Below are 22,870 nucleotides of genomic sequence, written 5' to 3' on the forward strand. Positions count from 1 at the left end.
CCCTTGATCCCTTTAGCCTTAAGAAATATATCCAACTCTTTCTTGAATATATTTAATGAACTGGCCTCCACCGCCCTCTGTGGCAGAGAATTCCACAGGTTCACCACTCTCTGGGTGAAGAAATTCCTCCTCATTTCAGTCCTAAATGGCTTACCCCTTATCCTTAGACTATGACCCCTGGTTCTGGACTCCCCGGCCATCAGAAACATCCTTCCTGCATCTAGTCTGTCCAGACCTGACAGAATTTTATAGGTTTCGATGAGATCCCCTCTCAATCTTCTAAACTCCAGTGAGTATAAGCCCAATCGACACAATCTCTCCTCATACGTCATTCCTGCCATCCCAGGTATCAGCCTGGTGAATCTTCGCTGCACTCCTTCCATGGCAAGAACGTCCTTCCTCCGGTAAGGTGACCAAAACTGCACACAATACTCAAGGTGCGGTCTCACCAGGGCCCTGTACAACTGTAGCAAGACATCCTTGTTCCTGTACTCGAACCCTCTTGCTATGAAGGCCAACATACCATTTGCCTTCTTAACTGCCTGCTGCACCTGCATGCTTACCTTCAGCGACTGGTGCACAAGAACACCCAGGTCTCTTTGCACTTCCCCTTCTCCCAATCTATTGCCATTCAAATAATAATCTGCCTTCCTGTTTTTTTATGCCACCAAAGTGGATAACCTCACATTTATCCACATTATAGTGCATTTGCCATGTTTCTGCCCAACCACCCAACCTGTCCAAATCGTACTGGAGTTTCATGACATCCTCCTCGCAGCATACCCTCCCACCCAGCTTTGTGTCGTCTGCAAATTTGGAGATGTTACATCCAATTCCCTCATCCAGATCATTAATATATATTGTGAACAGCTGGGGTCCTAGGACCGATCCTTGCGGTACCCCACTAGTCACTGCCTGCCACTCGGAAAATGACCCGTTTATTCCAACTCTTTGCTTTCTGTCCACCAACCAGTTATCTATCCAAGTCAATACCTTGCTCCCAATCCCATGTGCCTTAATTTTGCACGCTAATCTCTTATGTGGGACCTTATCGAAAGCCTTCTGAAAGTCCAAATACACCACATCCACTGGTTCTCCCTTATCTATTTTACCAGTTACATCCTCAAAAAATTCCAGTAGATTAGTCAAGCATGATTTACCTTTTGTAAATCCATGTTGACTTTGTCCAATCCTGTCACTGCTTTCCAAGTGCTCTGCTATTACATCTTTTATAATGGACTCTAGCATTTTCCCCACTACCAATGTCAGGCTCACTGGTCTATAATTCCCTGCTTTTTCTCTACCACCTTTTTTGAATAGTGGGGTAACATTAGCTACCCTCCAATCCATGGGTACTGTTCCAGAGTCTATTGAGTTCTGGAAGATGACCAGCAATGCATCTACTATTTCTAGGGCCACTTCCTTAAGTACCCTGGGATGTAGATTATCAGGCCCTGGGGATTTATCGGCCTTCAGTCCCATCAATTTTCCTAACACCATTTCCCTACAAATACTGATTTCTTTCAGTTCCACCCTTTCATCAGACCCTATGTTCCCCGGCATCTCTGGGAGGTTATTTATGTCCTCCTTTGTGAAGACAGAACCAAAATATGTATTTAGTTGGTCTTCCATTTCTTTGTTCCCCATTATAAATTCCCCTGATTCTGACTGCAAGGGACCTACGCTTGACTTCACCAATCTTTTTCTCTTCACATATCTATAAACAGGCTACTATAACAAGAATAGAAGTCTCACAAATGTGACCTTAATGCAAATGATTTGAAGAAATTGTACCAACACGCAGTTTTCTCATTGTCTGCGCATGAGCTGGGAGTCCCAGTGCTTTCCTCACACCAAAAATGGCACATCACAAGTCTGGGAGAGGAGAGTGAGATTCCTCCTGTCGACAATTTTACCAAAAATGTTCTCACCTATATAAATCTCGTTCTACACTAAAATGATCAAGAGGAGCAATTTCATCCCCCTTTGTGACTGCTGAACTGCTTGAAAAAAATTAACTGCTTTTTAAAACGTACAGATCAGCCATGGTCTAATTGAATGGCGGAGCAGGCTCACGGGGCTGAATGGCCTGCTCCTGTCTCTATGTTCTTATGTAACTAGTCAGTTTACTAATCAAAAGAATCTTATTGTCAGATTTAATAATAGTAGTGAAAATTGGATTAATTGTCTTTCTCCTATTAGTTGTAAATGTTAACACTGATAAGACATTAACAACAAATCTAATTTTAGCCATTTCAATTTACGTGTTGTTTCACTGGTTTTTTTTTGGTATTCGGTACTCATCTCACAACCAACGCCATCAAGACCTCCCTGTGTGCAAACTGGCTCCAATGTTTGCCTAAATAACATTGACTGCACTTCAAAAGTAATTTGTTGTTGGTGAAACACTTTGAGACATCCTGAGCTCTATAAATGCAGATTCTTTCATTCAAGACTTGCAAATTTGTTAGTATTCACCCTATCTATGAGGTATTTCCTCTTACCTTGAGTAGATTGGGCCTATACTCTCTGGAGTTTAGAAGAGTGAGAGGTGATCTCATTGAAACATATAAAATTATAAGAGGGATTAACAAGATCGATGCTGAGAGGTTGGTTCCCCTGTCTGGGGAGTCTAGAACCAGGGGTCACAGTCTCAGGATAAGGGCTCGGCCATTTAGAACAGAGATGAGAAGAAATTCCTTCACTCAGAGGGTTGTAAATCTCTGGAATTCTCTACCCCAGAGGGCTGTGGATGCTTAGTCGTTGAGTATATTCAAGGTTGAGATCGATAGATTTTTGGATTCTAGGGCAATCAAGGAATATGGAGATCGGGCGGGAAAATAGAGTTGAGGTCGAAGATCAGCCATGATCTTATTGAATGGCGGCGCAGGCTCAAGGGGCCCTTTGGCCTACTCCTGCTCCCAATTCTTATGATCTTAAACTACCTTACATTACTGTTAACTCTAAAATTATCCATCGCTTTGAGAAGTCTGGCCTAATCCGCGATGGTCAGCATGGCCATCTCTCTGGTGGTCTCGGTGCCGATGTTACACATCTTTGCTCTTGAACACTTTGGTGAATCATCTGTCACCGATATCTCCAACGCCTTTGACAAGATTAGGCACCTGAGCATTTCCAAACAATTTTACCGTCATGTGGCCATCACTAAAGCTAGGTTTGTGGCTATCTAGTTCCCTCTTAAATTGCTCTACCTGTGTGGCAGTTGATAGCTCATCCTTTCATTATTTCCCATTAGCTTATTAGTTCCCCAAATGCTCTGTCTTCCATTCAGTTCCTTTATTGTGTAAATGCCCTCCTGGGAATGCCGATTTCCCAGTTTACAGCATGGTTTCCCAGGGTTGGGGAGCTCAGGAACAGCCCTTAGACCAAACTGCCAGTTGCAATGGAGCTACACTGAAATGCACCGGAATGTACCCAGCAACAAAACATACTAGGGCAGTGCTGCACCGACGGACACCTTACTGAAAACGCCCCGTGATTACATAGAATGTACAGCACAGAAACAGGCCATTCGGCCCAACAGGTCTGTGCCGGTCTTTATGCTCCACGCGAGCCTCCTCCCCATCCTTTTTCATCTAACCCTTCTATTCCTTTCTCCCTCATGTGTTTACCGAGCTTCCCGTTAAATCCATCTATGCCAGTCGCCTCAACTACTCCCTGTGGTAGCGAGTTCCACGTTCTCACCACTCTCTGGGTAAAGAAGTTTCTCCTGAATTTCCTATTGGATTTATTAGTGACTATCTTATATTTATGGCCCCTAGATCTGGTCTCCCCCACAAGTGGAAACATCTTCTCTACGCCTACCCTTTCATAATCTTAAAAGACCTCGATCAGGTCACCCCTGAGTCTTCTCTTTTCTAGAGAACGGAGCCCCAGCCCGTTGATTAAATTGATGTTTGTTTTAAATTAAAGAGTTTTCTGGTAAGTCAATTATTTTCTACCCTAAAGAGGGAACTAAAAGAACTGTGTCAGAACAGAATTCTGGCAGGACAGGTGTCTGCATCTACTGTGTGCTTCCTGCACTTTCTGTTTGCCTTTCATACCTCCCATATCTTTAGTTTTTTTCACAATTGGCCCAATTTTCTGTGTGCCTCTCCATTCAGCTTCTTACGAGGAGGAATTTCTTCTCTCAGAGGGTCGTAAATCTGTGGAATTCTCTGCCCCAGAGAGCCGTGGAGGCTGGGTCATTAAATACATTTAAAGTGGAGATAGACAGATTTGTGCAAGATAAGGGAGTGAAGGGTTATGTGGAGCAGGCAGGGAAGTGGCTTTGAGCCCAAGATCAGCCATGATCTTATTGAATGGCGGAGCAGGCTCGAGGGGCCTAGTGGCCTATTCCTGCTCCTATTTCTTATGTTCTTATGTTCTTACCATCTCATCGTTTAGCAAGTTCTTTTAATGCTTTTCTATTGCTTCACTGAGATAATTATATAATCTAACAGATTCCTGCCTTTCTAGTAAGTAGTTTGCAGGTCGCGCAACCCATTTACTCGCTCCCTCTCTCTCTCTGATTGGAAAATCTGCTGTTTCTAACCCCTGCTCTCTTTTGCTCCAACCCTACTGAGGGACTTGCTTAACTTTCAGTTTTCAGTTCTTGCAAAGAGAGACTTGTATTTGCATAGTGCCTTTAACTTTAAGCAGAAAATGCTTCACAATAGGGGTAATTTTGACTTTCCTACATTACAACAGTGACTGTGCTTCAAAAGTACTTCATTGGCTGTAAAGCGCTTTGGGACGTCCGGTGGTCGTGAAAGGTGCTATATAAATGCAAGTCTGTGGGCTAGATTTTCAGTTGCTTGCGCCAGCAGTTAGCGCCTTAAGAGAAGTGAATTCCGGGCGCTATGCGTGTAGCGCCTGGGCGCAGCGCAGTTTGCGCCTCGCCCCAAATTAAGTTGGCCGTTAGCGCCGGCGCAAAGTTTAGCGCCCGCCCGGATGCGCACGCAGAAAATGACGTCACATCCTCGTGCAACGCCCTTTGGCCGCCCCGATTCCAAACTTCAGTCGGACCGCCCCATTGTGCGGCTGGCGGCCGGAGCATTTGAAAAAAGGAACGCAACACAACCAGCGCGGGCCCCGGGGGGCGCAAATTAAAGGGGACGTGCCCTCCAGTATAAAGGCCAGCCATTTTTCAGCAAACACTCTTATGCAACGCATTTCTGGACACACAACAAGGAGGATAGCTAACTGGTTTCAAGCAGCAACAGCTCAGGTATTTTTGGACTCAGGCCAGAGCGCTGCAAGTGGCCTTTTGGAAATTTGAGTGTTTGCCAGGATTTGATGGGTGTTGCATGGGGTGCCAACGCGGAGCTGCAGCGCCATGTCCGTAGGGCTCGCAGACGCATTGTGAGAGGGGCAGCCCTGGCTAGAGGCAGAGGGGGCTACAGGCGTCGGCCATGTAGGCCTTACCCAGTCAGGCTATACCGCCAGCAGCGCTCCTACCTAAACATGAGTGCCTTGCGATGTGTTAGAAGGCTCCGATTCCGAAAGGAGGTGATTGCAGAGATCTGCCACCTGCTTCGCAGAGATCTGTGGCCAAAGCTCAGGTGCAGGACGTCTCTGTCGGTGGAAGTGAAGGTGACGGTGGCATTGAACTTCTATGCCACCGGCTCCTTCCAATCTGCTGCTGGGGACATAGCAAACATCTCCCAGTACGGCGCGCATCGCTGCATCCGCCAGGTGACCGAAGCACTGTTCAGAAGGAGAAGCCAATTCATCTCCTTCCCCATGGCCCTGGAGAGCCAGCATGGCGAGCAGTATCGCAACAGGAAGGGCTACCATTCTCTGAATGTGCAGCTGGTCTGTGACCACAAGCAGCGCATCATGGCTGTCAATGCCAGCTTCCCAGGCAGCAGCCACGATGCCTTTATCCTGCGGCAGAGTACTGTGCATGACATGTTCGAGGCACAGCCTCCCCCAAGAGGATGGCTACTCGGGGACAAAGGCTATCCTTTGTGTACCTGGCTCATGACCCCGCTCCGCGCGCCCAGGACCGCTGCTGAAGAGGCCTACAACGAGAGCCATCAAACCACCCGCAACATCATCGAGCAAACTATTGGGGTCCTCAAGCAGCGGTTCCGCTGCCTTGATCGCTCCGGAGGAGCTCTCCAGTATTCGCCGGACCGGGTCTCCCAATTTGTGGTAGTTTGCTGCATGCTACACAACCTGGCTATCCGCAGGACTCAGGCACTGCCACCTGACGTTGGAGCAGCACCTCAGGAGGAGGAGCAGGAGGAGCAGGAGGAGTACGTTCCCAGGAGGGAGCGACCAGGGCCAAGGGCCGCGCGACGCCACCTTATTACACGGTACTTCTAAGCCCCCTGTCAGGGAATGCCTTGGGGCCATGAGGGAAGATGAATGCAGCCGCTCCGCAAGCCCTCAGCCGGCGAAGCCAACAAACACTAAGAAGAACAACCATGGAGACTGCATGAATAAAGATAACTATTTATTACACAAAAATGAAAACCCCTTCCCACATGAATCCCCAAAAACAATCATCGGGCCCCACAAAAAGCCCAACAAACGACTCACTCCCACAAACTGGGGAGGAGTCACTCCACATTTGAACAACCCGGGCCTCAACCTCGGCCTAACGCAAAAAATAAGCCCACGAACCAAACAACCATGGGCAAAAGAAAGATGGCCACCGCCATATAAAATGAAAGCTGGCCACACCCTCTACTGAGTGGCCCGCGAGGGCGAGACCTTGCCCAGCCTTTTGCCTCCCCTGCCCGGCCTGCTGCTCCTTCGCAAGCTCTGCCCAGTGGCTGCTGCGAGGCTGGGGGAAGGCGCCTGAGGCTCAGATGTCCTTCCGCCACATGCCGCTGGGGGGCGGCCTACACGGCCTTTGGGCCTCGAGGGGCCGTCTGCTGAGTGGCGCACCTGAGCCTGGCCAACATCAGCTCCAGCCGCTTGCCCTTGACGCCCCAGTGGGGGAATGGCGGCAACGGATGGCGCAATGTGGGCCAGCTGGCGTCTGGGATGCGCTGGCTGGTGCTGTGGCGCGCTGGCACTCGGCCGGGCCCGCACTGCAGGGTCCGCAACAATCAGCCAAGGGGCGGCTCGCTGGGATGCTCCAGCGCGGCGGCTGCCCTGGCGATGCCTGCCTGAGACAGCGCGTGTGGCAGCAGTGAGTGCCCCTGTTGTCCTGGTGTGCGCCCGCATCACACCCGCCAGGGTCTTGACGGCATCAGCCAGCATGCGGCCACTCGCGGAAGTTGATGCCCCGAACTCGCGCACACTGGTCGCCAGCGACTCGATGGCCTCAGGCATGCGCCCCACCATGCTCATGAGCTCCGTGTGGCGCCGGTCCGAATCCTCGGCCATCTTATCCAGCTTCCGCGCCTCCTCCGAGGTGAAGGTGTCCGGACTGGATTCGCGACTCTCCCGCTGGGGAGGAGGGGACCGAAGTAGGGGAACCTTGCCACGTTGGTGGCGGCGAGTGTGCCGATCAACAGCACTCCCCTCTGATCCTTCCCCCCTTTGGGGGGAAGGCCGCGGGCCACGCGCACGGCTCCTGGGTGGCTGGACGCCACTGGTCCCAGAAGCTGCATTCCCCTGCGACAGCTCGTCCAGGCACTCGTCCAGTGAGGACGTGTCAAGCATTTCGTCCTCTCCTGCGGGACCTGAGTGTTCCCCCGATGGTCCAGCTTGCTGTTGCTCCTCCTCCTCCTCCTCCTCCTCCTGCTCGGAGGGGCTGTCACTGGCAGCTTCAGGGTCCTGGTCGTCACCAGCTGAAAGCAGGAATGCACAAGAGTAGCTTCAGAGTGAGGAGACGGTGTCAGCGAGGGAGTTAGGACTGGTGGCATTCAGCGCATTGGTGGGACAGTGGCAAAGGAGGTAGCTCGGATGCGCAAGTGCGACGCGAGAGGGCCAAAAGGCGAGGTCCTTACCATTGCCGGGCAGTGGAGGCTAGGCTACTCCGCACGCTGTGGGGACGATCAGCCGGGCTCCCATGAGCACACACACGCGCTCCTCCAGCCGAGTGAGCTTCTGCAGCTTGGCGCGTCCTCCCCTGGCCCTGGCACGGGCCTGGCGATTATAGGCAACTTTAGCCTGCAAGAGAAAGGACGGGCTGTAAGTGCGCAGTGTAGCCCTGATGTAGTGTGCACTGCCTCCCATGGTGGAATAGCTTGGCCAGAGTGTAGCCCTGATGTAGTGTGCACTGCCTCCCATGGTGGAATAGCTTGGCCAGAGTGTAGCCCTGATGTAGTGTGCACTGCCTCCCATGGTGGAATAGCTTGGCCAGAGTGTAGCCCTGATGTAGTGTGCACTGCCTCCCATGGTGGGATAGCTTGGCCAGAGTGTAGCCCTGATGTAGTGTGCACTGCCTCCCATGGTGGAATAGCTTGGCCAGAGTGTAGCCCTGATGTCCTGTGCACTGCCTCCCATGGTGGAATAGCTTGGCCAGCGTGTAGCCCTGATGTAGTGTGCACTGCCTCCCATGGTGGAATAGCTTGGCCAGAGTGTAGCCCTGATGTCCTGTGCACTGCCTCCCATGGTGGAATAGCTTGGCCAGAGTGTAGAGTGCAGAATGGCCAATTGATGCTCATGCCTGTCCCAATGCTGCTGGCTGAGGGCTGGCCATTAGGACTTTGAGCTCCCTTTGCCCATCATGTCAGGTGTACATGCAAGAATGAGGAGGAGACTGGAAAGGGTACTCACCCTGACAATCCTGGTCAGGTCGTTGTATTTTTTACGACATTGTTTGTGGGTCCTGGGGGCATCGCCAGTGAACGTCACCCTGTGGGCGATCTGCTTCCAGGCTCTGGTGTAATCGTGGTGGTTCGGATTCCTCCCACTCTCTGGGAACAAGATCCTGCGCCTCTGCTCCAGAACTGTGACCATTATTTCCAGATCACCCTCTGAGAAGCGCAGGGCACGCTCACGGGCCTTCTCTGGCGTTGCCATGACTCCCTGGGGCTGAGCAGCAGTGTTGAGGCCTCTTTGCAAGGCTGCAGTGTGCAGGGCGTGGCAGCAGACCAATTCGTCCCTTCCCCCTTTAAGAGCTGGTCGGCGCCACGGGGTCTGCTGTCAATCAAAAAATGACCGCACCCGCGCTGCGCCCCGCCTGGGCGCTATCCCTCTGGACCGCCGGCTTAGCGCCTAAAGATAGTAGTGGAACGCCTCTTTTAGCGCTCCAACAACCTCTTAGGGCGAAGCCACTGAATTTCCGGCAACGGGGCGCAACTTACGGGCGGGCGCTAACTTCGGGCGGGCGCTAAGGTTAGCGCCCCAAAACTGGCTATACTGAAATTCTAGGCCTTTCTTTCTTACTTGTGTAATAGTGTAATACGGGTTAATGAATCGTCAGCTCATTTTATATCTCCCTTGACACAAAGTCAAAATGACCCCCAATAAATCTAGCCTCTGCTGGATGTGGGCAAACGCAGCAGCCAATAAAATCCCACAAACGACATTTTGAGTTAAGCGATCAGTTAATCTGTTTTGGTGCTGTTGGCAGAGGGACACCAGAACTCCATAATTTGTTGTGTCAGCCTCTCGCCTCTGAGTCAGAAGGTCATGGGTTCAAGTCCCACTCCAGGGACTTGAGCACAAACATCTAGGCTGAGACTCCCAGCTCAGTGCTGAGAGAGTGCTGCACTGCCGGAGGTGCCGTCTTTCAGATGAGGCATTAAACCGAGGCCCCGTCTGCGCTCTCAGGTGGCTGTAAAAGATCCCATGGCCAATATTTTGAAGAAGAGCTTGGGGAGTTCTCCCCGGTGTCCTGGACAATATTTATTCCTCAAACAACATCACTAAAAACAGATTATCTGGTCATTATCACTTTGCTGTTTGTGTGTGCACAAATTAGCTGCTGCATTTCCCACATTACAACAGTGACTACGCTTCAAAAGTACTTCATTGGCTGTAAAGCGCTTTGGGACAATGGTTCCTCTGGGGAGTGCAGCCAAAGCCAAGTCTACGGCACCACGGGTGGCTCAGCTGCACAGCGGCGGAGGGGGAGAGGAAGAAGAGGGGGAGAGCAATAGTGATAGGGGATTCGATAGTTAGGGGAGAAGACAGTTGTTTCTGCGGCCGCAGACGTGACTCCAGGATGGTATGTTGCCTCCCTGGTGCCAGGGTCAAGGATGTCACTGAGCGGCTGCAGGACACTCTGAGGGGGGAGGATGAACAGCCAGAGGTCATGGTCCATATTGGCATCAATGACATAGGTAGAAAGAGGGATGAGGTCCTGCAGGCAGATTTTAGGGAGCTAGGAAAGAAATTAAAAAGCAGGACCTCAAAGGTAGTAATCTCTGGATTACTCCCAGTGCCACGTGCTAGTGAGTATAAAAATAAGAGGATAGAGCAGATAAATGCGTGGCTGGAGAGATGGTGCAAGAGGGAGGGTTTTAAATTCCTGAGGCATTGGGACCGTTTCTGGGGGAGGTGGGACCGGTACAAGCTGGACGGGTTGCACCTCAACAGGGCTGGGACCAATATCCTCGCGGGGCTGGGGTTTGCTAGTGCTATTGGGGAGGGTTTAAACTAGCTTGGCAGGGGGATGGGAACCTGAGAGTAGTTTCAGAAGGGAGAGAAGCAAAGATGGAATTGGAGGGCATTAAAATAGCAAGCGAGTCTGGAAGGCAGAGGAAACAAAGGCTGGAATATAGACACCAAGGGAGTTTGGCAGTGCTAAATGGTATACACTTCAATGCAAGGATATAGGGAATAAGGCAGATGAGCTGAGGGTACAGATAGACACATGGGAGTATGATATTATAGCTATTACTGAGACGTGGCTGAAAGAAGGGCAGGAATGGCAGCTCAGCATTCCTGGTTACAGGGTTTTCAGACAAGATAGAGAGGGGGATATTTCTGAGAAGTGCAAAAACTATAGGGCAGTAATAGTAGGGGATTTCAACTACCCTAATATTAACTGGAATAAAATTAGTGTGAAGGGTATAGAGGGTGCAGAATTCCTAAAATGCATTCAGGAGAACTTTTTTAGCCAGTACATGGCAAGCCCAACAAGGGAGGGACAGTTCTGGACTTAATTTTAGGGAATGAAGCTGGGCAGGTGGAAGGGGTATCAGTGGGAGAGCATATTGCAGGTAGCGATCATAATTCAGTTAGATTTAGGGTAGTTATGGAAAAGGACAAAGATAGACCAGGAATAAAAGTTCTCAATTGGGGAAAAGCCTATTTTACTAAGCTGAGATGTGATTTAGCCAAAGTGGACTGGAAGCAGCTACTTGAAGGTAAATCAGTGTCAGAGCAGTGGGAGGCATTCACGGAGGAGATAGTGAGGGTTCAGAGCAAGTATGTTCCCTTAAAGAAAAGGGTGGGACTAACAAATCTAGAGCCCCCTGGTTGTCAAGGGGCAGACAGGGTAGGATAAAGAAAGAAAGGGAAGCGTATGCCAGTTACCGAGGGTTAAATACCATAGAAAACCTAGAGGAGTAGAGAAAGTGCAGGGGTGAAATTAAAAAGAGAGAGCATGAAAAAATATTGGCAGGTAAAATCAAGGAAAACCCAAAGATGTTTTATAAATACATTAAAAGCAAGAGGATAACTAAAGAAAGAGTAGGGCCTATTAGAGACCATGATGGTAACCTGTGTGTGGAGGCGGAAGACGTGGGTATGGTCCTTAATGAATACTTTGCGACTGTTTTCACAAAAGAGAGGGACGATGCAGATATTGCAATCAGGGCAGAGGAGTGTGAAATATTAGATGAAATAAACATAGTGAGAGAGGAAGTATTAAGGAGTTTAGCATCTTTGAAAGTGGATAAATCCCCAGGTCCAGATGAAATGTATCCCAGACTGTTAAGAGAAGTAAGAGAGGAAATAGCAGAGGCCCTGACCATCACTTTCCAATCTTCTCTGGCTACAGGTGTGGTGCCAGAGGACTGGAGGATTGCTAACTTGGTACCGTTGTTTAAAAAGGAAGAAAGGGATAGACCGAGTAATTACAGGCCAGTCACCCTAACCTCGGTGGTGGGAAAATTATTGGAAAAAATTCTGAGGGACAGGATAAATCTTCATTTAGAAAGACACGGATTAATTAAGGACAGTCAGCATGGATTTGTTATGGGGAGGTCGTGTCTGACTAACTTGATTGAATTTTTTGAGGAGGTAACAAGGAGGGTCGATGAGGATTGTGCGTTTGATGTAGTCTATATGGATTTTAGCAAGGCTTTTGATAAGGTCCCACATGGCAGACTGATCATGAAAGTAAAAGCCCATGGGATACAAGGCAAAGTGTTTGGATCCAAAATTGGCTCAGAAGTAGGAAGCAAAGGGTTATGGTCGATGGGTGTTTTTGTGACTGGAAGGCTGGTTCCAGTGGGGTTTCGCAGGGCTCAATACTAGGTCCCTTGCTTTTTGTGGTATATATCAATGATTTAGACTTGAATGTAGGGGGCATGATTAAGAAATTTGCTGATGATACAAAAATTTGCCATGCAGTGGATAATGAAGAAGAAAGCTGCAGATTGCAGGAAGATTATCAGTGGACTGGTCAGGTGGGCAGAACAGTGTCAAATGGAATTTGTGTCAAGTGCAAGGTAATGCATTTGGGGAGGGCTAACAAGGCAAGGAAATACACAATAAATGATAGGATACTGAGAAGTGTAGAGGAACAGAAGGACCTTGGAGTGCATGTCCATAGATCCCTGAAGATAGCAGGACAGGTAGATAAGGTGGTTAAGAAGGCGTACGGGATACTTGCCTTTATTAGCCGATGCATAGAATATAAGAGCAGGGAGGTTATGCTTGAACTGTATAAAACGCTAATTAGGCCTCAGCTAGAGTACTGCGTACAGTTCTGGTCACCACATTGCAGGAAAGATGTAATTGTACTAGAGAGGGTACAGAGGAGATTTACGAGGATGTTGCCAGGACTGGAGAATTTTAGCTATGAGGAAAGATTGGAGAGGCTGGGGTTGTTTTCTTTGGAAGGAGGCTGAGGGGAGACCTAATTGAGGTGTATAAAGTTATGAGGGGCCTAGATAGAGTGGATAGGAAGGACCTATTTCCCTTAGTAGAAGGGTCAATAACCAGGGGGCATAGTTTTAAAGTAATTGGTTGGAAGTTTAGAGGGGATTTGAGGAGATTTTTTCATCCAGAGGGTGGTTGTGGTTTGGAACTCACTGCCTGAAAGGGTGGTAGAGGCAGAAATCCTCATCACATTTAAAAAGTACTTGGATATGCATTTTAAGGGTTACGGAGCAAGAGCCGGAAAGTGGGATTAGGGTGGATAGCTCTTTGTTGGCCGGCATGGGCAAGATGGGCCGAATGGCCTCCTTCTGTGCCGTAAATTTCTATGATTCTGTGAAAGCCCTTGGGATGTTCTGAGGACGTGAAAGGCGCTGTATAAATGCAAGTCTTTTCTTTCCATTTAACCTTCCACCAATACCATGGGATCTTGTATGTCCACCTGAACAGGCAGACAGGACCACAATGTAATGTTTCATTCTAAGACCAAGGGTTGATACCTTGAAGTCAACCTGTTTCTTTCGCTTTACTGGTGCTGACTGGCCAGCAGGTGTATCTGCTGTGTTTTTGCCTCCTCCCCAGGCGGTGCTGCCCCTTTAAGTGCCTGGCGTGTGTACAAGGAGCCGGCAGGCGGCGAGCTGTTGGCGGGATTCGCGGGCTGCCAGAGGGCGGATTGCTGCGCGTTTATTTCCAATTATTGAGAGTGAGCGTCTGGTTGTTTTCTAAAGGGGAGGTTTGCAGAAATCGAGGCGGCGGCGGCCGGAGAGGGTCTGAGGAATGTGTTTGAAGTGAGGCCCGCCGGGGGTTTGTGGCTGGAAGATGCAGAGGGACCTGGGCAGCTTCCCGCTCCCACCTGCGCTCAAAGTCAAGCTGTTGGGCTGCGGCTTCCAGAGCGCCGAGGATCTGCGCGGACTGACAGCCAGCGGCCTGAGCAAAGGTAAAGGCCGTGAGCGGCCGCACCACCCCTAAAGCGGGGGCACTCTACCGCACCACCCCTAAAGGGGGGCACTCTACCACACCACCCCTAAAGCGGGGACACTCTACCACACCACCCCTAAAGGGGGGCACTCTACCGCAACACACCTAAAGCGGGGGCACTCTACCGCACCACCCCTAAAGGGGGGCACTCTACCGCAACACACCTAAAGCGGGGGCACGCTACCGCAACACACCTAAAGCGGGGGCACGCTACCGCAACACACCTAAAGCGGGGGCACTCTACAGCACCACCCCTAAAGCGGGGACACTCCACCGCACCACCCCTAAAGCGGGTCACACTACCGCACCACCACTAAAGCGGGGGCACTCTACCGCAACACACCTAAAGCGGGGGCACTCTACCGCACCACCCCTAAAGCGGGGGCACTCTACCGCACCACCCCTAAAGCGGGGGCACTCGACCGCACCACCCCTAAAGCGGGTCACACTACCGCACCACCACTAAGCGGGGGCACTCTACCGCACCACCCCTAAAGCGGGGGCACTCTACCGCACCACCCCTAAAGCGGGGGCACTCTACCGCAACACACCTAAAGCGGGGGCACTCTACCGCAACACACCTAAAGGGGGGCACTCTACCGCATCACCCCTAAAGGGGGGCACTCTACCGCACCACCCCTAAAGCGGGGGCACTCTACCGCACCACCCCTAAAGCGGGGGCACTCTACCGCACCACCCCTAAAGCGGGGGCACTCTACCGCACCACCCCTAAAGCGGGGGCACTCTACCGCACCACCCCTAAAGCGGGGGCACTCTACCGCACCACCCCTAAAGCGGGGGCACTCCACCGCACCACACTTAAAGCGGGGGCACTCTACCGCAACACACCTAAAGCGGGGACACTCTACCGCAACACCCCTGAAGCGGGGGGCACTCTACCGCAACACACCTAAAGGGGGGGCATTCTACCGCACCACCCCTAAAGCGGGGGCACTCTACCGCACCACCCCTAAAGCGGGGGCACTCTACCGCACCACCCCTAAAGCGGGGGCACTCTACCGCACCACCCCTAAAGCGGGGGCACTCCACCGCACCACACTTAAAGCGGGGGCACTCTACCGCAACACACCTAAAGCGGGGACACTCTACCGCAACACCCCTGAAGCGGGGGGCACTCTACCGCAACACACCTAAAGGGGGGGCATTCTACCGCACCACCCCTAAAGCGGGGGCACTCTACCGCACCACCCCTAAAGCGGGGGCACTCTACCGCACCACCCCTAAAGCGGGGGCACTCTACCGCACCACCCCTAAAGCGGGGGCACTCTACCGCACCACCCCTAAAGCGGGGGCACTCTAGCCGCACCACCCCTAAAGCGGGGGCACTCCACCGCAACACCCCTAAAGCGGGGGCACTCTACCGCAACACACCTAAAGCGGGGGCACTCTACCGCAACACACCTAAAGCGGGGGCACTCTACCGCACCACACCTAAAGCGGGGGCACTCCACTGTAACACATCTGAAATGGGGGCACTCTATTGCACCACACCTAAAGCAGGGGCGCGCCTACCGTAAAGCACCTAAAACAAGGGTACTTTACCGTAAAACACTTGAATCAAGGGTACATCTACCATAACACACCTAGAAATTTCCTCCAATTAAATATCTTGAAGACTGAAGCCATTGTCTTTGGTTCACGCCACTAACTCAGTTCCCTGTCCACTGGTTCGATCTCTCTTCCCGGCAACTGTCTAAGGCTGACCAAGCCTGTTCGCAATCGTGGTGTCATATTTGATCACGAATTTAGCTTCCTACCTCTCATCCGTTCTATCACTAAGACGCCTACTTCCACCTCCGTAACATCGCCTGTCTCCGCCCCTGCCTCAGCTCATCCGCTGCTGAAACCCTCACCCATGCTTTTGTTACCTCTAGACTTGACTATTCCAATGCACTCCTGGCCGGCCTCCCACATTCCACCCTACGTAAACTTGAGGTGATACAAAACTCGGCTGCCTGTATCCTAACTCGCACCAACTCCCGTTCACCCATCACCCCTGTGCTCGCAGACCTACATTGGCTCCCGGTTAAGCAACACCTCGATTTTAAAATTTTCATCCTTGTTTTCAAATCTCTCACTCCTCCCTATCTCTATAATCTCCTTCAGCCCTATAATCCCCCCATGACCTCTGCACTCCACCTATTCTGGACTTTTGAACATCCTCGATTTTAAATACTCCAACATTGGTGGCCGTGCCTTCTGTTGCCTGGGCCTTAAGCTCTGGAATTCCCTCCCTAAACCTCTCCGCCTCTCCACCTCCTTTAAGACGCTCCTTAAAACCTACCTCTTTGACCAAGCTTTTGGTCACCTGCCCTAATTTATCCTTATGTGGCTTGGTGTCAAATTTTTTGTCTTAAAATACTCCTGTGCAGCGCTTTGGGACGTTTTACTACGTTAAAGGCGCTATATAAATACAAGTTGTTGTTGTAGGAAGGAAGAACTTGCGTTTATATAGTGTCCCTCAGGAAAGGCAACCTGGCATTCCATCCCCGTCTGGCTTCCATGTGACTCCAGTCCCACATTATATGGTTGACTCTTAATATCCTCAGGGCAATTAGGGATGGGTAATAAATGCTGCCTTGCTGGCGCTGCCCACATCCCGAGAACAAAGAGAAGATGTCTAAAGGTGGGCAATAATCTTCACCAACTTTGGGATTGCAAGACATCAGTCTATTGGTTCGTCCATCCAGAAAGAACCGAACATCTCCCACTGTGTCAGCCTGTGGCTCAGTGGGCAGCACCCTCGCCTCTGGTTCAGAAGGTTGCAAGTCCCACTCCAGAGACTTGAGCACACAAATCTCGGCGGACACTCCCAGTGCAGTACTGAGAGTGTGCTGCACTGTCGGAGGTGCCGTCATTCGGAGGAGACATTAAACCGCCTGCTCTCTCGGGTGGACGTAAAAGATCCCATGGCATAAAGAAGAGCAGGGGGAGTTCTCCCCGGTGTCCTGGCCAATATTTGTCCCGCAATCAACATCACTAAAACCGATTTATCTGGTCATTATCGCTTGCTGTGTGCAAATTGGCTGCCGCGTTTCCTACATTACAACAGTGACTACACCTCAAAAGTGCTTCATTGGCTGTAAAGCGCTTTGGGACGTCCTGAGGTCGTGAAAGGTGCTATAGAAATGCAAGTCTTTCTTTTTCTTTCACTGCAGCATCCAAATGATTGCAGGGTTTTTGCCTCCTGCAGTCTAATCCGTGTGCTGATCACTCTTTATGTGGAGAAGAGTTTCCTGATATCAGTCCTTTTTTAATTGCTTGTACGTGCGTCTCTTTACATCACCGTTTAGAGCTGGGCATCTCCAAAGAGGAGGCACTGGAAGTCCTACAAATCGTGAGACGGGAGAGCTCCGGAGAGGAATCCCAACGGAGCGTCGGGTTGCCGTCCGTTCGGAAGTGCACGGCCCTGGAATTGCTGGAGGAGGAACATGCTCAGGGCTCCATAATCACCTTCAGCTCCGCTCTGGATGAAATCCTCGGGGGAGGGGTGCCCGTCGCTAAAATCATGGAGGTCTGCGGCGCCCCGGGTGTTGGCAAAACACAGCTAAGGTATGAGCCCGTTCCACACCTGTGTCAGCCCGTGTCTGTTCCTGTTGGCGTGTCTTGTAGGAACCCGCGCCACGTGTGTGTCGGGTACGGTTGGCGTCAGTGTTTCCGTTAAGCTGCGCGGCCACGCAGCGGTCGGGAGGTCCCGTGCAGGCCGCTCACCGGCTTTTGTGTGGGAGAAACCGCGCACGCACGAAGATTTGAACGGGTCGCACAGCCACTTAAAGGGGCCGCGTGCCCCAAAAAAATTAAAGGGAAGATTGGTTGGCGTGTCTCAAACTTGGAACTAACAAGAGGCAAAATACAAATTTTGAGAAGCCTTGGTAGTTTATCAATAATCCTTCCTCCACAGTCAAAGTGTGGTGACCGCCTCAGTGGGCAGACGCAGTACCTGGTGAGCCATGTCGGAAGAGTCCGGGTTCGATCCCTGGTCCTTGTCACATTACTTGGTCTCGGCCAGAGTGATGTCTGGGGGAGCTGCAATAGCTTCAGTGTCCCTGGGCTGGGGAATCACACGGGGATCCTGCTCCAGATCGCTGTTCAGCGAGTCCTGCTGGAATGTGCGTGCAATAGCGGGAGGGTCGGTAACCAGAGGACACAGATTAAAGATAATCGGTAAAAGAACCAGAGGGGGAGATGAGACATTTTTTTACGCAGCGAGTTGTTATGATCTGGAACGCGCTGCCTGAAAGGGCGGTGGAAGCAGATTCAATAGTAACTTTCAAAAGGGAACTGGATAAATACTTGTAAAGGAGAAATTTGCTGGGCTATGGGGAAAGAGTGGTGGAGTGGAACTAATTGGACTGCTCTTTCAAAGAGCCGGCACATGCACGATGGGCAGAATGGCCTCCCTCTGAGGTGTAAGATTCTATGGGGGAGAAATTTGGTATCGTCCCGTTTGGGGCGCAATTATCGGCCAGGCCCGAAGTTTAGCGCCTGGCGCTAATTATCGCCTCCAACTTCAAACTTGGCTTCTATCGCCCCTGGAGGTGATTGGAGCGCTAAATCAGGTGCTACACACCTCTCTTTAAGGCGCTAATGCCGAGGAGCGAGGCGCTACCTCAGAGCGAGGCACTAACTCAGAGCGCTGGCGACGCTCATGTGATGTCAGTCAGCAATGGAACACAGACACACTGGCGCGGCCAGTTCTTAAAGGGGAGGGTCGATCTTGCTCTCCATCCACATCCTGCTCATTGCAGCCTTGAATCTCGGCCTGGAGAGACCTGTACATCAAATCTGCTGGAAAGAACAATGGAGAGCTCAGAGTGCAGGGAAAGAGCTCAGAGTGCAACCCCCACAGTCTCTTCTAAATCGATGCAAGGAAGGTCAAATCAAAATAAACCTGCAAAGTGCTGCTCAAAACTCCTTCACACAGCGTTGAATCTCTCCAGAAGTCTCTCTCTCTCTCTCTCTCTCTCTCTCTCTCAGAATGAGTGGTGCAAAAATGTCACCAACAAAAAATGGCAGGAAGTGGTCGCCTTTAAGTAGCGCTCCCCCAGTCCCTTTCTGACAGCATAACGCTCCCCTCAACCTGTCGTTGCTAGCGGCAGGCAGCAAGGCAGGGGGCGCCACTCAATATCCGGTCCGGGGCGCTCCCGGGGCGTTGCACGCTCGACTGACGTCGCAGGCGCAGGAGATTGTGGCGGTAATGTTTAGCGCCGCCGCAAAATGTCTAGTCAATTTCGCAAGCGGCGCAATCATCGGCGCCCGGGCGCTCGTTGCTTTGCGCCCCATTAGCGTCCTCTTAGGGTGCTAACGGGAGGCGCAAAGCAACCGAATTCTTCCCCCTATGACTCTACGTGTGAGTGGATCAGGTTTGGCCGTGAAGTCGTAGAAACAGGAGGAGGCCATTCAGCCCCTTGAGCCTGTTCTGCCATTCAATTCGATCACGGCTGAGCTGTATCTTAATTCCATCTACCCACCTTGTTTCTGTAACCCTTAATACCCTTGCCTAGCAAAAAAACTATCCCCAATTTACCCCGCCCCCCCCCCCCCCCCCCACCCCACCACGGTCGAATTGCCTGCCAACCCGCACTGTCCTGACTGGAGTACGAAGAATGTCCGCTTGGGTGAGGTTCTGGAGAGCTTCCTGGCAGTGAAGGCACCTGTGGGACTATAGCAGTCCGATGGTGGGTCGAGTGACTCTCCTCCAAAACAATGATGAACAACGTATAGCATGCGGGTGGCGGAAGGTAAAACGGGCAGGGGCAACCTGTGTATTTACGATCGCTCGATCTAACGAGACCCCCCCCCTCCTTGCTTTTGTTCCAGTGTTAGCTGTGGCTCAGTGGGCAGCACCCTCGCCTCTGAGCCAGAAGGTCGTGGGTTCAAGTCCCACTCCAGAGACTTGAGCACAGAAAGCGAGGCTGACACTCCAGTGCTGCACTGTCGGAGGTGCCGTCTTTCGGATGAGGCGTTAAACCGAGGCCCCGTCTGCTCTCTCGGGTGGATGTAAAAGATCCCATGGCCACTATTTGGAAGAAGAGCAGGGGGGAGTTCTCCCCGGTGTCCTGGCCAATATTTATCCCTCAACCAACAATAACAAAAAAAAAAACAGGTTATCCGGTTATTTTCACATTGCTGTTTGTGGGATCTTGCTGTGTGCAAATTGGCTGCCGCGTTTCCTACGTTACAACAGTGACTACAGTCCAAAAAGTACTTCATTGGCTGTAAAGCGCTTTGGGACGTCCGGTGGTCGTGAAAGGCGCTATATAAATGCAAGTCTTTCTTTCTTTCTTGTTCCGTCTTGCACAGTATCCAGCTAGTTGTGGACGCACAGATCCCCGAATGCTTCGGTGGTCTTGACGGCGAGTCGGTGTACATCGACACCGAAGGCAGCTTCATCGTGGACCGAGTGGTGGACGTTGCCCAGGCTGCTGTGCACCATTGCCACCTCATCGCCGAGTCTGGCCAGGATGAAGGTACGCCGGTCAGCTGACCGCAAACCGGAATAGGGCAAACTGGGGGCGGGGCGAGGCACCGCTGGTAGCTCGATCTTATTCTTTGATGTGGGATGTCAGTGTTAACCGTGGTGAGGCCTTAGTTGAACTTTCCTCAGAGACTGTCGGCTGTGGCTCAGTGGGTAGCACTCTCTCGCCTCTGTGTCAGAAGGTTGTGGGTTCAAGTCCCACTCCACAGACTTGAACACACAAATCGAGGCTGACACTCCCAGTGCAGTACTGAGGGAGTGCTGCACTGTCGGCGGGGCAGTACTGAGGGAGTGCCGCACTGTCGGAGGGGCAGTACTGAGGGAGCGCCGCACTGTCGGAGAGGCAGTACTGAGGGAGCGCCGCACTGTCGGAGGGGCAGTACTGAGGGAGTGCCGCACTGTCGGAGGGGCAGTACTGAGGGAGTGCTGCACTGTCGGAGGGGCAGTACTGAGGGAGCGCTGCACTGTCGGAGGGGCAGTACTGAGGGAGTACTGCACTGTTGGAGGTGCTGTCTTTCGGATGAGACGTTAAACCAAGGCCTCGTCTGCCTTCTCAGGTGGACGTAAAAGATCCCACGGCCACTATTTTGAAGAAGAGCAGGGGAGTTCTTCTAATGCCCCTCAACCAACACCTTTAAAACAGATGAACTAGTCAATCATCTCAGTGCGATATGTGGGGCTTTGCTGTGTGCAAAGTGAATACACTTAAAAAAAAAAAAAGGTATTTGTTGGCTGTCAAGTACTACACTGCGGATGTGAAAGGTGCTATACAAATGCAAGTTAGTTTTTTTAATTAAAGAGGAAAAGTCACCATTGCGCACAAATTCTGGGCACGTTGTTGAGCAATTGGTGGGTGCCTGCAGTTTCATCCACAGAGGGGAGGAGGAGAGTGTAATAAATAGTGTACAAAATCATTTTTTCTTTTAAAAGAGCATCCTGATGGCTCAGTGTGTAAGGTAGTACTGAGCTCTGCAGACCAGAGAGTCCGAGGTCCGATTCGAGTTCTGTTCTTAGGTTGCTGATGTGGTCTGTGCCTGGCTATTGGGTGCTACAGTCGGCCTCGCCACGCTGGGCAATGGAACGGAACCCATCGGTCTGGCTTTTACCTGCTCCCGAAACGCTTTCCCGCGCCCCTGCCGGAAAGTGCCTTCCGCTCTGGACACCGGATAAAGGCAGAATCCATGGGGAAAATAGCACTGGCAGTCTGTTTTATTTAATGCAACAACAGAAAATGCTGGAGACACTCGGCGGGTCAGGCAGCATCCGTGGAGAGAGAAACAGAGTTAACGTTTCAGGTCTGTGACCCGTCGTGATGAAGGGTCATCGACTTGAAACATTGGGCTGGATTTTGCCAGCCCTGGGGAGGCGGGTTTGGAGGCGGGACTGCTGGGAAAATGGCAGAATCTGGGGGCGGGTACCCATCCCGCCCCCAACCTGCCTCTGTGCCATCTTCCCAGGAGGCGGGTAGCCGACCCGCGCCGGGTCCCGTCCCCTCGAGGCGGGAAGGGGATTACAGCCACTTAACTGCCTGTTAACAGGCAGTTAAGAGGATTATCCCCATTTTTCCACCAGAGGCGCAGGCTTCCCGATGTCGGGAAACCCAGCCAGGGTCACCGAGGCGAGCAGTAGGTCTGCGGGGGTCAGAAGGGTGCATAAATGCGCTGTGGAGGTGAGTGATGGGCGCAAGTGTGGAGAGGGGAGTATGTGAGGTGAGTGGAAAGTGATAGAAAATGTTTACTTACCTTTGTTTCTTCCTGCAGCCTTCAACAGTTGGGGATGCGGAGAGTCTCACATCTCACCGGCAGAGATGACAGATGGCTGCTGCATTCTCCAATGCAACAACCATCTAATTTCTGCTCACAGAAGAGGTTTGATGAGTCTTGAATACAAGGACTCATCAAACAACAGAGAATGTCAGTGTTTGACAGTTTCACAGAGCTGCCAAACGATGACAATTCATCTGTTAAAAGTTTTGACAGATGAAACGTCATACGCTGATGTTCTCTGTAGCCGGCTTCCCTTTAATTGGCCCGCTGAGCGGGCTTAACAAGATCAATCGAGGGAAAATAGCGTGGGTTGGCCACAAGTCGATGGAGGCGGGACTAAAACCTGACAAGCAGTAGTCCCGCCTCCAACGACAAAATCGCCCCCCTTAACTCTGTTTCTCTCTCCATGGATGCTGCCTGACCAGCTGAGTGTTTCCAGCATTTTATGTCGTTGTTTCAGATTTCCAGCATCCGCAGTATTTTGCTATTGTATTACTGTTTTATTTAATGTTGTAAACTGTAATACTACGGAGGGAAGTTCATGACATCACGCTCCTGGTGAGGCGCCTCGCCCTCTGGGAGCCTGTGGGTGGGCGGGCGGGGTTGGGGGGGGGGGGGTGCACACCAGCGAGCCCGAGCAGCGTTCCCTTCCCCCGGTGGACACGGC

General features: G+C 51.5%; 2 protein-coding genes across 6 annotated transcripts in view; one reads left to right on the forward strand and one right to left on the reverse strand.

Moving 5' to 3' along the window:
• Positions 1–6,338: 6,338 nt before the first annotated feature.
• On the reverse strand, positions 6,339–13,451 carry LOC147102375 (uncharacterized). Of its 2 annotated transcripts, XM_085964744.1 has the most exons (3): positions 8,683–13,451; positions 7,911–8,073; positions 6,339–7,751 (listed from the first exon to the last, which is right to left on the reverse strand). In XM_085964744.1, the coding sequence occupies exon 3, from the start codon at positions 7,621–7,623 to the stop codon at positions 6,697–6,699; it is 927 nt and encodes a 308-aa protein (XP_085820870.1). In that variant the 5' UTR covers positions 7,624–7,751; positions 7,911–8,073; positions 8,683–13,451; the 3' UTR covers positions 6,339–6,696. The 2 variants fall into 2 exon arrangements, with proteins under 2 accessions (XP_085820870.1, XP_085820869.1); XM_085964743.1 differs by lacking the exon at positions 8,683–13,451 and having other exon boundaries at positions 7,911–8,214.
• A 173-nt stretch (positions 13,452–13,624) lies between these two features.
• Positions 13,625–22,870, forward strand: part of rad51c (RAD51 paralog C) — a 28,239-nt gene continuing 18,993 nt past the window's right edge. For 2 of the 4 annotated variants that reach the window (XM_085964739.1, XM_085964741.1), the window contains exons 1-3: positions 13,631–13,897; positions 17,253–17,511; positions 20,263–20,429. In XM_085964739.1, coding sequence (XP_085820865.1) covers positions 13,780–13,897; positions 17,253–17,511; positions 20,263–20,429 — 544 coding nt within the window. In that variant the 5' untranslated portion in view covers positions 13,631–13,779. Of the gene's footprint in view, positions 13,898–17,252; positions 17,512–20,262; positions 20,430–22,870 lie in introns of all 4 variants that reach the window. The other 2 variants (XM_085964742.1, XM_085964738.1) reach the window with 2 other exon arrangements.

Source organism: Somniosus microcephalus, chromosome 22, assembly GCF_052327205.1.
Source record: "Somniosus microcephalus isolate GS21.2 chromosome 22, FLI_Smic_1.0, whole genome shotgun sequence".
In the NCBI taxonomy this organism is placed as follows: domain Eukaryota; kingdom Metazoa; phylum Chordata; class Chondrichthyes; order Squaliformes; family Somniosidae; genus Somniosus; species Somniosus microcephalus.

Bases quoted from the DNA above. Each gene is read 5' to 3' on its own strand.
- LOC147102375 (XM_085964744.1), bottom strand. From the start codon at position 7,623: ATGCTTGACACGTCCTCACTGGACGAGTGCCTGGACGAGCTGTCGCAG.